The sequence below is a fragment of the Carcharodon carcharias genome, chromosome 2 (genome assembly GCF_017639515.1).
Source record: "Carcharodon carcharias isolate sCarCar2 chromosome 2, sCarCar2.pri, whole genome shotgun sequence".
Lineage (NCBI taxonomy): Eukaryota > Metazoa > Chordata > Chondrichthyes > Lamniformes > Lamnidae > Carcharodon > Carcharodon carcharias.
This window is the reverse complement of record NC_054468.1, coordinates 2,057,418-2,073,053: the sequence shown is the minus strand read 5'-3', so window position 1 is coordinate 2,073,053 and position 15,636 is coordinate 2,057,418. Positions and strand designations below refer to the sequence as shown.

The window sequence follows — 15,636 nt, the reverse complement described above, 5'->3', positions numbered from 1 at the left end:
TCCATCCGTTGCTTTTCACAGCACTCAGTCAGTGGCTATCGGAACAGCTAAAACTTTAAGCACTAATAATGCTATTCATGAAGGCACTACTTGATGCAAAACATGAAGGAAAAGGCATAAAAAACGTACCAATTCTGCTGCAAGTAATATGGTTAACCAAGTATGAGGAACAGTGGGATACATTTGCAAGAAATCAGCTTTTCTGCTCATAATGAACAGCAAATAAATCAGGTTAATTCATCATAGAGTCTAATTCTATAACAAAATTAGAGGATTTTATTTTTAAACTTAGTGTCAACGTGCAGCTTTGCACTGTGCAGACCTTACCAGTATGTTTCCGTGCATGTGTGATGAGAGAGCTAGAGACAGCGAATGCCTTTCCACATGTGTCACAGATGTAAGGTTTCTCTCCCGTGTGGCGACGGACATGATATGTAAGTGTGCTGGCCTGAGCAAAGCGCTGTCCACACCGGTCACACACATATGGTTTCTCCCCACTGTGCTTCCTGTGGGAAACAAGGCCAGAGAAAAATGGTGTGTTGGAAATCCAAAACAAAAACTGCTAACAAGAGGGCACAGATTTAAGATAGGTGACAATACATCCAGAGGAGAGATGTGGAGAATTTTCTTTTTATGCAAAAAATGATGATGATCCGGAATGCACTGCCTGAAATGTTGATGGAAGCAGATTCAATATCAACTTTCAGAAGGTAATTATATTCAAGTTACAGCACCTAAACAGTCCATTCAGCAAAACTAGTTCGTGCTGGTGTCTATGACCAACACAAACCTCCTTCCACCCTTCTTCAGCTAGCCCTATCAACGTATCCTTCCAAGCCTTTCTCTCCTTAAATGCCTCTATACTATTTGTCTCAATGTCTCCTTATAGGAGTGGGTTCCACAGTGTCACCTATCTCTGGGTAACAAAGGTTTCTCTGAATTCCCAGTTGGATTTATTAGTAACTATCTTACATATATTTATTGCAAACTATTCTGTCTCTATATCTATCCTATCAAATCACTTTCATAATCTTAAATACTCCTATCAGTTTACCTCTCAGTGTTCTCTTTTCTCTAGAAAAGAACCCCAACCTGTTCCATCTTGAATAAATTCAATGACTTTCTGGAGAAGAGAATTCCACACACTAATGACCCTCAGTCAAAATTTTTTCTCTCATCTCTGTCATAAAAGGTAGTTAATTCTTCATAAAGAGAACGAGAGGGAGAGAGCAGTGAGACTTCATAAAGAGAATGAGAGGAGACGATGATTAGTGAGTGACTGGTGAGTAAACAATTTTTGCAAGTTTAAGATATGTCACTGCAACTCAGATGTATGGAATGTGCATCTTGCAGGGTGTGGGAAGTCGTGCAGACACAAAGTGCTCTCGATGGCTACATCTGCAGGAAGCGTCACCAGCTGCAGAAACTTGAGCTCCGGGTTGCGGAACTTGAGCGGCGGCTGGAGTCACTGTGGTGCATCCATAAAGCTGAGGATTATGTGGATAGCACGTTTAGAGTGGTCATCACACCGCAGCTAAATAGTACACAGGCAGAGGGGAATGGGTGACCCCCAGAGTATCTAAGAGAGAAAGGCAGTTAGTGCAGGAATTCCTTGAGGATATCTCTCTAACCACTTTTCCATTTTGGATACTAGTGAGTGAGATGGTTCCTCAGAAGACTGTAGCTACAGCCACATTCGTGACACCACAAGTGGCTCAGGTGCACAGGAAGGGAGGAGGAAGAGCGGGAGTAGGGAATTCCATAGTTAGGGGAGCAGGCAGCCTTTCCTGTGGCTGTTGACAAGACTCCAGGAGAGTATGTTGCTTCCCTGGTGTCAGGGTAAAGGATGTCACAGAGCAGCTGCAGGACATTCTTTTGGGGAAGGGCGAGCAGCCAGAGGTTGTGGTCCACATTGGGACCAATGACGTAGTAAAAAAAGGGAAGAGGTCCTAAAAGCAGATTTTAGGGAGTTAGCAAGAGAATTAAAAAGCAAAACCTCAAGAGAAATAATCTCAGGATTACTCACAGTGCCACGTGCAAGTCAGCATAACAGTCAAAAGATCGAGCAGTTCAACATGTGGCTGGAGAAATGGAGTAGGAGGGAGGGCTTTAGATTTCTATGGAATTGGAATTGGTTCTGGGGCAGATGGGACCTGTACAAGGAGGATGGGTTACATCTTAACAGGACTGGGACTAATGTCATTGTGGGGAGGTTTGCTGGTGCTGTTGGAGAGGGTTTAAACTAGATTGGCAGGGGGATGGGAACCTTAGGGGAAATTCAGAGTGGAGAGGAGAAAAACTGGCAATGGGTAGTAGAGAAGTATCAACTGATAACGAGGATATATCAGAGAGTAGTGTCAAGTTAGATAGGATACTTGGAGAGTTTGATCAAATTAGAGCAGGCAATAGTAAGTCATTAGATGGGGTCAGAATAAGGAGGAAAGTAAAAAGTCTAAATCAGGGCTAACATGCATGTATGTAAATGCACAGAGTGTGGTTAATAGATTGGTGAACTGTAGGCACAGGTTGACAAATGGAATTATGATCTTATTGTTATAACAGAGACCTGGCTCAAAGAAGGGCAGGACTGGTGAGCCAAGAACAAAGGGGGCACACTGTTTTAAAATTAGGGGTCGCCCTTTTAGGGCAGAAGTGAGGAGAAATGTTTTCTCTCAGAGGGTTGTGCAACTTTGGAACTCTCTGCCTCAGAAGGTGGTGGAAGCTGGGTAATTGAATATTTTTAAGGCAGAGGTGGATAGATGGTTATTGGGGTTAGATGGGAACGTGGAAATCGAAATACAGGGTTATCAACCGTGATCTTATTGAATGGCAGAGCAGAATGGTCGAGGGGCCGAATGCTCTACTCCTGTTCCTATTTCTTATGTTCTTATGAGTGGGCGTTAAATACTCCTGGGTACAAGGTGTTTAGGAAAGACAGGAAAGGAAGAAAAGGGCGGGGGAGGGGGGGGGAGAGGCAATATTGATTAAAGATGGCATGACAATACTACAGAGACAGGATGTTTCTTTGGATCCCCACTGGACATAGGCATCCAGTCACAAAATCACCCCTCAACCATCACCCACTGCTTTCTGCCACTCAGCCATTTCTGGACCCAATTTGCCAAATTGCCTTGGATCCCAAGGGCTCTTACCTTCGTTATCAGTCTCCCATGCGGGACCTTATCAAAAGCCTTGCTGAAGTCCAAGTGGACCACGTCAAATGCATTATCCTTATCTACACACCTGGTCACCTCTTCGAAAAACTCAATCAAATTGGTCAGACATGACCTCCCTTTAACAAAACCATGCTGACTGTCCTTGATTAATCCTTGCCTCTCCAAGTGTAGATTAATTCTGTCCCTCAGAATTGCTTCCAACAGTTTCCCCACCACTGAGGTTAGACTGACTGGCCTATAGTTCCCTGGTTTATCCCTTCCTTCCCTCTTGAATAACAGCATCACATTGGTTGTCCTCTAGTCCTCTGGCAACTCTCCTGTGGCCAGAAAGGTATTGAAAATTATTGCCAGAGCCCCTGCTATCTCCTCCCTTGCCTCACTCAACAGCCTGGGATACATTTTATCCAGGCCTGGAGATTTATCTACTTTTAAGCCTGCCAGACCACTTAGAACCTCCTCCCTTTCTATGCTAATTTCTTCACTGAGATCATAGTCCTCCTGCCTGATTTCCGTACCCATGTCGTCCCTCTCACTTGCGAACACCCGACACAAAGTATTCATTTAGAACCCTACCTACGTTTTCCAGCTCCACGCACAAATTATCATTCTGGTCCTTAATGGGCCCTACTCTTACCCTAGTTATCCTCTTACTCTTAATGTACTTGTAAAATAACTTTGGATTTTCCTTTATTTTATCTGCCAATGTTTTTTCATGCCCCCTTTTTGCTCTCTGAATTTCCTTTTTAATTTCTCCGCCTACACATTCTATATTCCTCTCGGGCTTCCGCTGTTTTGAGCCTTCGGTATCTGCCATAAGCCTCCCTTTTTCTCTTTCTCCAATCCTGTAAATCCCTCGATGTCCAGGGTTCCCTGGGTTTGTTGGTCCCACCCTTTATCTTGGCCCTGTACTCTCCCTGTTTCCTTCTTGAATGAGTTCCACTGCTCTGACGCAAATTTACTTAAAAGAAGCTGCTCCCAGTCCAAATTGTACCTAATTTTATTAAAATCGGCCTTCCCCCAATTTAGAACTCTGATTTCTGGCCCAGCCTTTTCCTTTTCCATAACAACCTTGAATCTAACAGAGTTATGATCACTATCTGCAAAATGCTCCCCCACAGATACCTCTTCCACTTGCCTGGCTTCATTCCCTAAAATTAAGTTCAGGACCACCCCCCTCTCTTGTAGGACCTTCTACGTACTGGTTTAAAATCGCTCCTGGATGCATTTTTAGAATTCCACTCCCTCTAAACCTATCACACTATGACTAACCCAGTTAATGTTGGGGAAGTTGAAATCCGCCACTATTACTACCCTATTATTTTTACACTTCTCTGAAATTTGCCTACATATCTGCTCTTCTATTTCTCTGTGACTATTTGGGAGCCTATAGTACACTCCCAGCAATGTGATTGCTCAATCTTTGTTTTTAAATTCTGCCCATATAGCTTCATTTGAGAAGTCTTCTAAAATGTCATCCCTCCTTTTTACTGCTGTAATTGGTTCCTTGATCAATATTGCGATACTCCCTCCTCTTTTACCTCCTTCCCTGTCTCGCTTGAAGACCCTATATTCTGGAATATTGAGCTGCCAATCCTGCTCTGTGACAGCAATGACATCATACTTCCATGTGTTAATTTGTGCCCTCAACTCATCAGCCTTACTCGTCAGACTCCTTGCATTAAAATAAATACCATCCAACCTTGCCAAACACCCTTGTGCCTTACACAAAAACAAAAATTGCTGGAAAAACTCAGCAGCATCTGTGGAGAGGAAGACAGAGTTAATGTTTTGAGTCCGCATGACTCTTCGTCAAAACTTGTGCCTTAACTAGCCAATAATTTCTATGCCTTCCAGAGTCACTTGCTCTCTCTTCTAATTTTGGCTGTGCATCTCCCCCTCCTAAGCTTCCTCTCAGGATCCCATCCCCCTGCAAGTTTAAACCCTTCCCAATAGCACTAGCAAACCTCCCCGCAAGGATAATCCATGCCTTCTAAGTGACAGTTTGTTCTGTCTCAGAATTGATTAAAATAGTTTGCTCACTACTGAGGTCAGACTGACTGGCCTATAATTATTCGGTCTATCCCTCACTCCCTTTTTAAACAAAGGTACAACGTTAGCAAATCTCCAATTCTACAGCACTTCATCTGTATCCAGTGAGGATTAGAAAATGATGTTCAAACCTTCCACAATTTCCTCCCTGGCTTCTTTTAACAGCCTGGGTACATTTCATCCAGCCCTGATGATTTATCTTCTTTCAAGGATGCTAATCCCCTTTATATTTCCCCTCTCCCTATGTTTATCACATCCAATACTTCACACTCCTACTCCTTAACTACAAAAATCTGCATCATCTGCCTCTTTTGTGAAGACAGCTGCAAAGTATTCACTAAGAACCATACATCCTCTGCCTCTAGACAAAGGTTACCTTTTTGGTCTTTTATGGGCCCTAATATTTTCTTAGTTATCCTCTTACTCTTAATGTATTGATAAAACATTTTTGGGTTCTCCTTGATTTTGCTTTCCCATATGTTTTCATGCCCTCTCTTTGCTTTTCTAATTTCCTTTTTGATTTCGCCCTGAAGAATCCTGCTTTGGACATCATGAAGTAGGCTTCACAGTCTTGAGATTATTAACAGCAAGTCTTAATTAACAACTCATAACCATGTACATATTTACAGTAGAGGGTACAGGTACGGAGCTGACTCCAATTCTGCCCATCTCTAGACTGACTCTGGGACATGTGCCTTCTTACATCACTGTATGGGCAGTACTATACTCAGTCTCACATTAACCCTTATGTATCAGACCCTAATAACTACACCTCCCCCCAAGTTTTTATCCCATGGATTTAGAGTTACTTTCGTTTACTTCCAAGCCTTACAATGCAATAAGTCTTGAGCATTAACCTTATTGTTACAACCTTAACGCTATTCTGTTATTACTATTACAGTATTAACATTAACAACATTTGCACTATCCCTTCAAGTCCTTGAAGTTAAATGTTCAGGTGGTTTAGAGGCCTTATAACCCTTCCACATCCCATTCGCCATTCTGTTGGGAGAGTGGTAGGCCCTGGTGTTTCTTGTTCTTGCCTTGGAGGTTTGACTGGTGCTTGGGTTTGGTTTCATCTGTTTCTTTCATTGCTTGAAGTTAAGCCACACCTGGCTGGTCTGGCTGGCTTGGCAGTATATGGTAAAAGCAAAATACTGCAGATGCTGGAAATCAAAACTCAGCAAGTCTAACAGCATCTATGGAGAGAAACAGAGTTAACGTTTCGAGTCCGTATAACTCTTCCCCAGAGCTAAAGAGAAGTAATATTGTGATGAAATTTATACTGTTTAAAGGGGGTGGAGCAGATGGCGCTGGATAGAAGGCCAGTGATAGGTGGAGGAGAGATTGACAAAGATGTCATGGACAAAAGGTCAAAGGGGGTGTTAATGGTAGTGGGAAGAACTAAAGGAGGTGCTGACAGGGGCATTAACTCTCTCCTCCATCCTCACCCCTTTTTTTACCCCCTTTTTTACAATATTTGTTTTTTAATTTTTATTTTTTATCCACTTATTTTTATTTATTTTCATTTTTATTCATTGTTTTATCCCCACCTTTTATCCTATTTTCAATCTTATTTCCCACTACCATCCCCTCCCCCCAAACCACCCCACCTAGGGCCATCTGTCACTTGTTCATGTTGCTCTTTCCAGAGTGCTTACCCTTGTCCTGCTATTATCACATTCTGCTTTCTGACCTTAATGCCACTATCAGTACCTCCTTTAGCCAGTACCACTACTATTAACACCCCTTTGTCCTTTTGTCCATGACATCTTTGTCAATCTCTCCTTTGCCCCCACCAATCACTGGCCTTCTATCCAGCTTCACCTGCTCCAACCCCTTAAAACAGTATAAATTTCATCACATTTCTACTCTTTAATTCTGCAGAAGGGTCATACGGACTCAAAACATTAATTTTGTCTTTCTCTCCACAGATGCTGGTAGACCTAAGTTACCTGTTTTTGTGGCAGTGTATGGTTGTTGTTTGTCTTGACCATTGCTTGTGGGTTGGGCAAAAATGGTATTTGTATACTTGGCGGTGTTTTTACTTCTTTCTTTTTCATTTAGGTCATCTGGAAGCTCTGAGGCCGAGGAAGAGCATTCCTGTGGCAAAAAGAAAGTAGAGTAGCATGCTTGCCTCTGCTTTCTATTGTTGATGATGTGCAACTGCTACCAGGATCTGGCATCTTTTGTGGTTTTGGCACGCTGCCTGCAAGTTGCCGTGTGCGCACAATGGCTGGTGGGGAGGTGCAATGGCAATTTCCTGTGTGGTAGGTTGGTCTGACATTGGGGATTTTCCGGGGTCTGGAATGATAATGGGCAAACCTGCTCCGTAAAAACAGAAGGGAGATCACAGGTGAAATCAGAGTCTGAATACTCTTTAGAGTTTGAGGAATCAGGACCGTGCTGGGCTGGCCGGCTAACAACAGTGGTGGTCTTGACATCTTCCACCGGCTGGAGAAGGTCAAGGGTTACTCAGGCATCCCTGCTCAGAAGTGAGAAAGGCTGATTGCAGAAGACATACATCAGCTCAAAGGTTTTTTTGGCACCGTACCTCAGTGGTTCAAGGGTCAAACCTGGGAGTCGGACTCTCCTGCTCCATAGGATAGAGTGGAATATCTGCTGTTCGAATCAAAAAGGCCTTGGGCCTTGGAGCCACAGTTCCTTGTTTGTCACCCTGGCACTGAATGTAATTTAAAATTTGTTAGATGACCATTTACCAGGATATCAGCATTCCAAAACGAAGAGTCACATTCTCTCATATCCCCAAGATAAATGGCTGTGTGCTTTCTGGGTTTTCAGTCTCGACCTCGTGGATGACCTTTGGGGTCTTTGTATGGGGCTGGAATTTTGACTTTCACAGTTTACCAAAGTGCCCCTGTCTGTTACAATGGGAGCATTGGGCTGTATTCGCTGGACACTGATCTCTCCTATAAAGACGCTTCGCACAACAGCGCTGGCAAGGTCGCACTGCTGGGTGGTTCCAGGGTTGCTTTCCCTGACTCGGGTGGTTCCTGTATTTTTGTGACTTGATATGGTGGATTGAGGGTTGGTTTCTGCCCCATTAAGTGTTCTCTCCCCATAGGATGATCCTGTGTTGTTCATGTAGCTCAAATAGTCTAGCTGGCTGGATAGCCTTGCTGAGGGGAAGATTATCTTTAAATTGTAGGAGGTCAGAAAGTGAATTGTCTGCAACACCCACCACGATTCTATCTTACATAGAAACATAGAAACTAGGAGCAGGAGTAGGGCATTCAGCCCTTTGAGCCTGCTCCACCATTCAATATGATCATGGCTGATCATCCAACTCAATAGCCTGCTCCCATTTTCTTCCCATATCCTTTGATCCTTTTTGCCCCAAGAGTTATATCTAAATCCTTCTTGAAAGCATACAATGTTTTGGTCTCAACTACTTTCTGTGGTAACAAATTCCACAGGCTCACCACTCTCTGGGTGAAGAAATTTCTCCTCATCTCAGGTCTATCCCATATCCTCAGACTGTGACCCCTGGTTCTGGACACGCCCACCATCAGGAACATCCTTCCTGCATCTAGTCTAGGCCTGTTAGAATCTTATAGGTTTCTATGATATCCCCCCCTCATTCTTCTGAACTCCAGCAAATATAATCCTAATCGACTTAATCTCTCCTCATATGTCAGTCCCGCCATCCCAGGAATCAGATGGGTAACCTTTGCTGCACTCCCCCTATAGCAAGTACATCCTTCCTCAGATAAGGAGACCAAAACTGCACACAATATTCCAGGTGTGGTCTCACCAAGGCTCTGTACAATTGCAGCAAGACATCCCTGTCCCTGTACTCGAATCCTCTGGCTATGAAGGCCAACATACCATTTGCCTTCTTTACCGCCTGCTGCACCTGCATGCTTACCTTCAGCAACTGGTGTACAAGGACATTCAGGTCTCGTTGCACATTCCCTTCTCTCAATTTATAGCCGTTCAGATAATAATCTGCCTTCCTGTTTTTGTTACCAAAATGGATAACCTCACATTTATCCACATTATACTGCATCTGCCATGCATTTGTCCACTCACTCAGCTTGTCCAAATCACACTGAAGCATCTCTGCATCCTCCTCACAGCTCACCCTCCCACCCAGCTTTGTGTCATCTGCAAATTTGGAGATATTACATTTAATTCCCTCATCTAAATCATTAATATATATTGCGAATAACTGGGTTCCCAACACCGATCCCTGCGGTATCCCACTAGTCACTGCCTGCCATTCAGAAAAAGACCCATTTATTCTTACTCTTTGTTTTCTGTCTGCCAACCAGTTTTCTGTCCATCTCAATCTTGGATGAGCTCAGACTGTAAATCGCCAAATTCACATCCTCCTGCCATCCTATAGAGATCATTAATGAAGGAATTGATGGGTTCCCAAGGGAGCTGGACTCTATTATTAAATTTAGCTTTCTCTAGTATTTTATTGGATCTCAAGTTGAAATAGTCGTCAAAAGATTTCAAAATATCAAATTTGTACATCCGTCTGCCAACTCCTGATGTCTTCTTCACAACATACTTTCCTACCTATCTTTGTGTCGTCTGCAAATTTAGCTACCATGCCTTCGCTCCCCTCATCTAAGTCATTGATGTAAATTGTAAAAAGGTGAGGCCACAGCACAGACCCCTGCAGGTCTCCACTCGTCACATCCTGCCAATCAGACAAAGACCCATTTATGCATGCTCTGTTTTCTGCCAGCCAGCCATTCCTCTATCCATGCTAATACGATAACCCCCTACACAGTGAGCTTTCGTTTTCCACAAAAACCTTTCATCTGGCACCTTATCAAATGCTTACTGGAAATCCAAGTACAGCACGCCTACAGGCTCCCCTCTATCCATCACACGTTACTCCTCCAAAGAACTCTTATAAATTGGTTAAACATGAGTTCCCTTTCATAGAGCCATGCTGACTCTTCTTGATAACCTTGAGCCCAGCTATAACCTCATTAATGATCAACTCCAACACCTTCCCCACGAAAGAAGTCAAGCTAACCGGCCTATAGTTTCCTGTTTTCTGCCTCTCTCCCTTCTTGAATAGAGAGGTTATATTTGTTACCTTCCAGTCTGATGGAACCTTTCCAGGATCTAGGGAATTTTGGAATATTAACATCAACGCATCTACTACCTCAGTAGCTGCCTCTTTTAAGACCCTAGATGAAGTCCATCTGGATCTGAAGACTTGTCAGCCTGCAGCTCCATCAGTTTGCTCAGTACCGCTTCCCTCATGATTAAAATTTCACCAAGTTCCTCTCTCCCTTCCACCTCCTGATTTAAATCTGTTACTGGAAAGTTTTTTGTATCCTCTATAGTGAAGACAGAAGCAAAATATGTAAACATAGAAAATAGGAGCAGGAGTAGGTTATTCGGCCCTTCGAGCCTGCTCTGCCATTCAAATATGATCATGGCTGATCCTCTATCTTAACGCCATATTCCCGCTCTGTCCCCATACTCCTTGACACCTTTAGAGTCTAGAAATCTATTTCCTTCTTAAATATATTTAGTGACTTGGCCTCCACAGCCTTCTATGGTAGAGAATTCCACAGGTTCACCACCCTCTAAGTTAAGAAGTTTCTCCTCATCCCAGTCCTAAATGGTCTACCTTGTATCCTGAGACTGTGATACAATGTTCTGGACCCCCAGCCAGAGGAAACATCATCCCTGCATCCAGTGTGTCCAGCTGTCATGAAGAGATATTAATGTCTATAATGTTATTGGAAATTATTTTTAAATTGGTCTGTGCCTATGTGTGTGTTAATTGGATTAAAGCCAGCTAGTCTGGGTGCTTTGATGTATATTAGTTTTGAGATGTTAATTAGATAAATGTATAGAGGAAAATGTAAAGAGTACGTTTGCATTTGTTGAATAAATCATTCAGAAGTATGGGTAAAATCTTGCATCTAGCTGACAGACGCCAAGCAATGTGTTTATATTACTAAAAAAAATTGATGGAATTAAAGGGTTATTGTTAGGAGAGGTAAAATTTACAACCTAGTAATACAATGGAAAATTTACATTCAAATAGGAAGTTAGGTATAAACAGAAAGGTGTTTGTGTGTGTCAGTCAGAGGCATTTAAGATCTAACCAGCCTGTAAGCCAACAACTGTCTGCAAAGGAACCAAATTGCAAGGAACAAAAAAAAAAATTGCAGGAAAAATTTCAGCAGGTCTGACAGCATCTGTGGAAAGGAAGACAGGGTTAACGTTTACAGTCTGTATGACTCTTCTTCAGAACTAGAGGTATAAGAAATGTGGTGTTTATAAGCTGTTTAAGGGGCGGGGGGGTGGGACAGATGGAGCTGGATAGACGGCCAGTGATAGGTGGAGGCAAAGGAGAGATTGCCAAAGGTGCCATAAGCAAAAGGACAAAGGGGTGTAGGTAGAAGTGATATTAGCTAAAGGATGTCCTAATGGTGACATTAAAGTTAGAAAGCAGGATGAGCAAGTGATTGCAAGGATCATTTTGAGTTCGTAAGGTCAAATGTGCTTTGCCTGGTGTCTGTTTAAAGTCTATGGGTTATTGTTGCCTTGGTAAAGATATTTTCCTGGGAGTGATTAATTTGGGGATTTGTTTAAAAGTTATTATGGTAGTAATTTATAGACATGTGTGTTTAATTTGTTGTGAAATTAATAAATGTTTAATTTTGTTTAATAAAAACAAAACCTCTTGAGGCTTGGTGGTTTTATTCCTGAATTCAGAGCTGCATCTCAAACATACCAACTGAAAATATAGGTTATGACAGTTGTTCAAGTTTCCCTCTGGGATTTAAACAACTCAGCTTTTACAAACTGTGTCATAACACCAGCCCTGTTAGAATTCCATACATTTCAATGAGATCTCACTCTTATTCTTCTAAACTCCAGTGAATACAGGCTGAGTTGACCTAACTACTCCTCATATGACAATCCTGCCATCCCAGGAATCAGTCTGATGAGCCTCTGCTGCATTCTCTCTGACAAGTATATCCTTTCTTAGGTAAGGAGGCCAAAGCTGCACACAATACTCCAGATGTGGTCTCACCAAGACCCTGTACAGTTGCAGTAAGACATCCTTGCTCCTGTACTCAAGTCCTCTCGCAATGAAGGCCAACATACCTTTTGCATTCTTAACTGCTTGCTGCACTTGCATGCTTGCTTTCAGTGATTGGTATACAAGGACACCCAGGTCCCTTTGTACATCAACATTTGCTAATCAATCACCATTTAAATGAAACTCTGCCATTCTGTTTTTTCAAACTGGATAACTTCACATTCATCCACATTATACTGCATTTGCCATGTATTCGCCCACTCACTCAACTTTTCTAAATTGCCTTGAAGCCTCTTAACATCCTCCTCACCACTCACATTCCCACCTAGTTTCGTGTCATCAGCAAACTTGCATTTTACATCTGGTTCCCTCATCCAAATCATTGATATGTGTTATGAATAGCTGAGGCCCAAGCACTGATCCCTGTGGTACCCCACTAGTCACCACCTGCCACTCTGAAAAAGACCCATTTATTCCGACTGTTTCCCATCCGCTAACCAATTCTCAATCCATGCCCAATATATTGCCCCCAATCCCATGTGCTTTAATTTTGCACATGAACCTCTTATGTAGGACTTTATCAAAAGCTTTCTGAAAATCCAAATGCACCACAGCCACTGGTTCTCCTTTATTTATTCTGCTAGTTACATCCTCAAAGAACTTCAGTAGGTTTGTCAAACATGATTTCCCTTCCGTAAGTCTATGTTGACTTTGTCTAATCCCGTTGATATTTTCTAAGTGTCCTGTTATCACATCCCTTATAATAGACTTCAGCATTTCCCTACTACTGAGGTTAGGCTAACTGATCTGTAGTTCCCAGTTTTTTCCCTCCCTCCTTTTTTAAATAGTGGGGTTACATTTGACACCCTCCAATCTACTAGAGCTGTTTCAGAATCTACAGAATTTTGGAAGATGTCAACCAACGCACCCATTATGTCCATAGCCACCTCTCTTAGTGCCCTGGGATGTAGATTGTCAAACCCTGGGGATTTACCAGCTTTCAGACCCGTTAATTTCTCCAGCACTATTGTTTTAGTAATACTAATTTCCTTCAATTCCTTCTTCTCATGAGACCCTTGGTTCCCTAGGATTTCAGAGAAGTTATTTGTGTCTTCCTCCGTGAAGATAGAACTAAAATAGTTGTTTAACTGCTCTGCCATTTCCTTGTTCTCCATTATAAATTCTCCTGTTTCGGACGGTAAGGGACCAACACTTGTCTTCACTATTCTTTTTCTTTTTACATATTTATAGAAGGTGTTACAGTCCGTTTTTATGTTCCTTAGATTTACTCGCAGACTCTATTTTTCCCTTCTTAATCAATCTCTGGGTCCTCCTTTGCTGAAGTCTAAACTGCCCCAATCCTAAGGCTTGCTACTTTTTCTAGCAACTTTATATGACACCTCTTTGGATCTAATGCTATCCTTAATTCCTTTTGTTCGCCATGGTTGAGCTGTTTTCCTGTTGTGTTTTTGTGCCAGAAAGGGATGCATAACTGTTGCAATGCAAACATTCATCCCTTAAAGTTACTCACTTTACCTACTCTTTTCCTGTTTAAATACCTGTAGAAACTCTTGCTACCCATTTTTACATTCCTAGCCAGCTTCCTTTCATACACTAATTTCTTTCTCCTGATTAACATTTTAGTCATTCTCTGCTGTACTTGATATTCTGACCAATCAACTGAACTGTCCCTCATCATAGTAGATTTATGTGCATTTTCCTTAACTTTGATGCTTTGTTACAGGGTGGTCCTCCCTTTAGAATTTTTATTTATGGTAGGAATATACTTATTGAGTATTCTGAAATATCCCCTTAAATGTCTGCCACTGCTTCTCTATTGATCTATCCCTGAGCCCCTAGTATCCCAGTTCACTTCAGCTAGCTCAGCTTTCATGCTGACATAGTTGCCCTTATTTAAGTTTAAAATATTAGTCTTAGACCCACTCTTCTCCCTTTCAAACTGGATGTAAAATTCAATCATATTTTGGTCACTGATACCTAGGCGTGCCTTTACTCGGGGTCTTTAATTAATTCTGTCACATTAATCAATACCAAGTCTAACGTAATCTGCTCTCTTGTTGATTCCAGAATGTGCTGCTCTAAGAAACTATGTTAAAAGCATTTTATGAACTCCTCATCCAGGCTCCCACAGCCAATCTGATTTTTGCAGTTTGTGTGTGGATTAAAGTCACCCGTGATTATTGCAGTCCCTTTATCACAAGCATCCAATATTTCTTCTTGTATACTTTATTCAACATTGTGGCTACTGTTAGGGAGTTTTAGACCACTCCCACTAGTGACTTCTTTCCCCTATTATTCCTCATCTCCACCCAAATCGATTCTACATACTGATCTCCTGAACCAAGGTGTCACCTCTAACTATTGCAACAATATCATCCTTGATTAACAGTGCTACCCCTCCACCTTTATCTAGTTTCCTATTCTTCTTGACAGTCATATACCCCTCAATATTCAGGACCCAAATCTTGTCATCTTGCAGCCAGCTCTCTGTAATGGCTATCAGCTCACATTGAAGTAAATAAATATGATCTATCAATTAATTTACTTTGTTATGAATGCTACGGGCATTCAAGTACAGAGCCTTTAGTTTAGTCTTTTTCTTAAGTTTCAGACATCTAGTCTTGATTCTTTGTGCATTCTTAGGTTTTTTTTCTCTCTGCCCCTGTCATTCTCTGACCCTCATTTCCCATATTATTATTTTCCTACTCTTATCTTGTCTCTACTCTTTGACATACCACACCTTTCTACATTTGATGCACTGCCTGGGAGGGTGGTGGAGGCAGGTTGCCTCACAAGTGCCTGGATGAGCACTTGGCATGTCATAACATTCAAGGATATGGGCCAAGTGCTGGTAAATAGGATTAGGTAGGTAGGTAGGTCGGTCAAAACAAAAACAGAATTACCTGGAAAAACTCAGCAGGTCTGGCAGCATCGGCGGAGAAGAAAAGAGTTGACGTTTCGAGTCCTCATGACCCTTCAAGGGTTATGAGGACTCAAAACGTCAACTCTTTTCTTCTCCGCCGATGCTGCCAGACCTGCTGAGTTTTTCCAGGTAATTCTGTTTTTGTTTTGGATTCGAGCATCCGCAGTTTTTGTTTTGTTTTTAGGTAGGTCGGTCAGGTGTTTCTCACGTGTCAATGCAGACTCGATGGGCCGAAGGGCCTCTTCTGCACTGTGCGAATCTGTGATTCTTTGCCCCTGCTATTTAGTTTAAAACCCTCTCTATTTCCTGAGTTATGCGTTTCGCAAGAACACTGGTCCCAGCACAATTCAGTGTAGACCGTCCCAATGGTACAGTCCCCAATTTCTCCAGTACTGGTGCCAGTGCCCAACAAACTG

The 15,636-nt window shown here is 42.3% G+C and overlaps 1 protein-coding gene across 3 annotated transcripts in view; it reads right to left on the bottom strand.

The window, feature by feature from the left end:
• mynn (myoneurin) overlaps nt 1–15,636 on the bottom strand; it is a 183,237-nt gene that overhangs the window by 40,009 nt on the left and 127,592 nt on the right. For all 3 annotated transcript variants that reach the window (XM_041205764.1, XM_041205774.1, XM_041205781.1), the window contains exon 5: nt 328–506. In XM_041205764.1, coding sequence (XP_041061698.1) covers nt 328–506 — 179 coding nt within the window. The remainder of the gene's footprint in view (nt 1–327; nt 507–15,636) is intronic.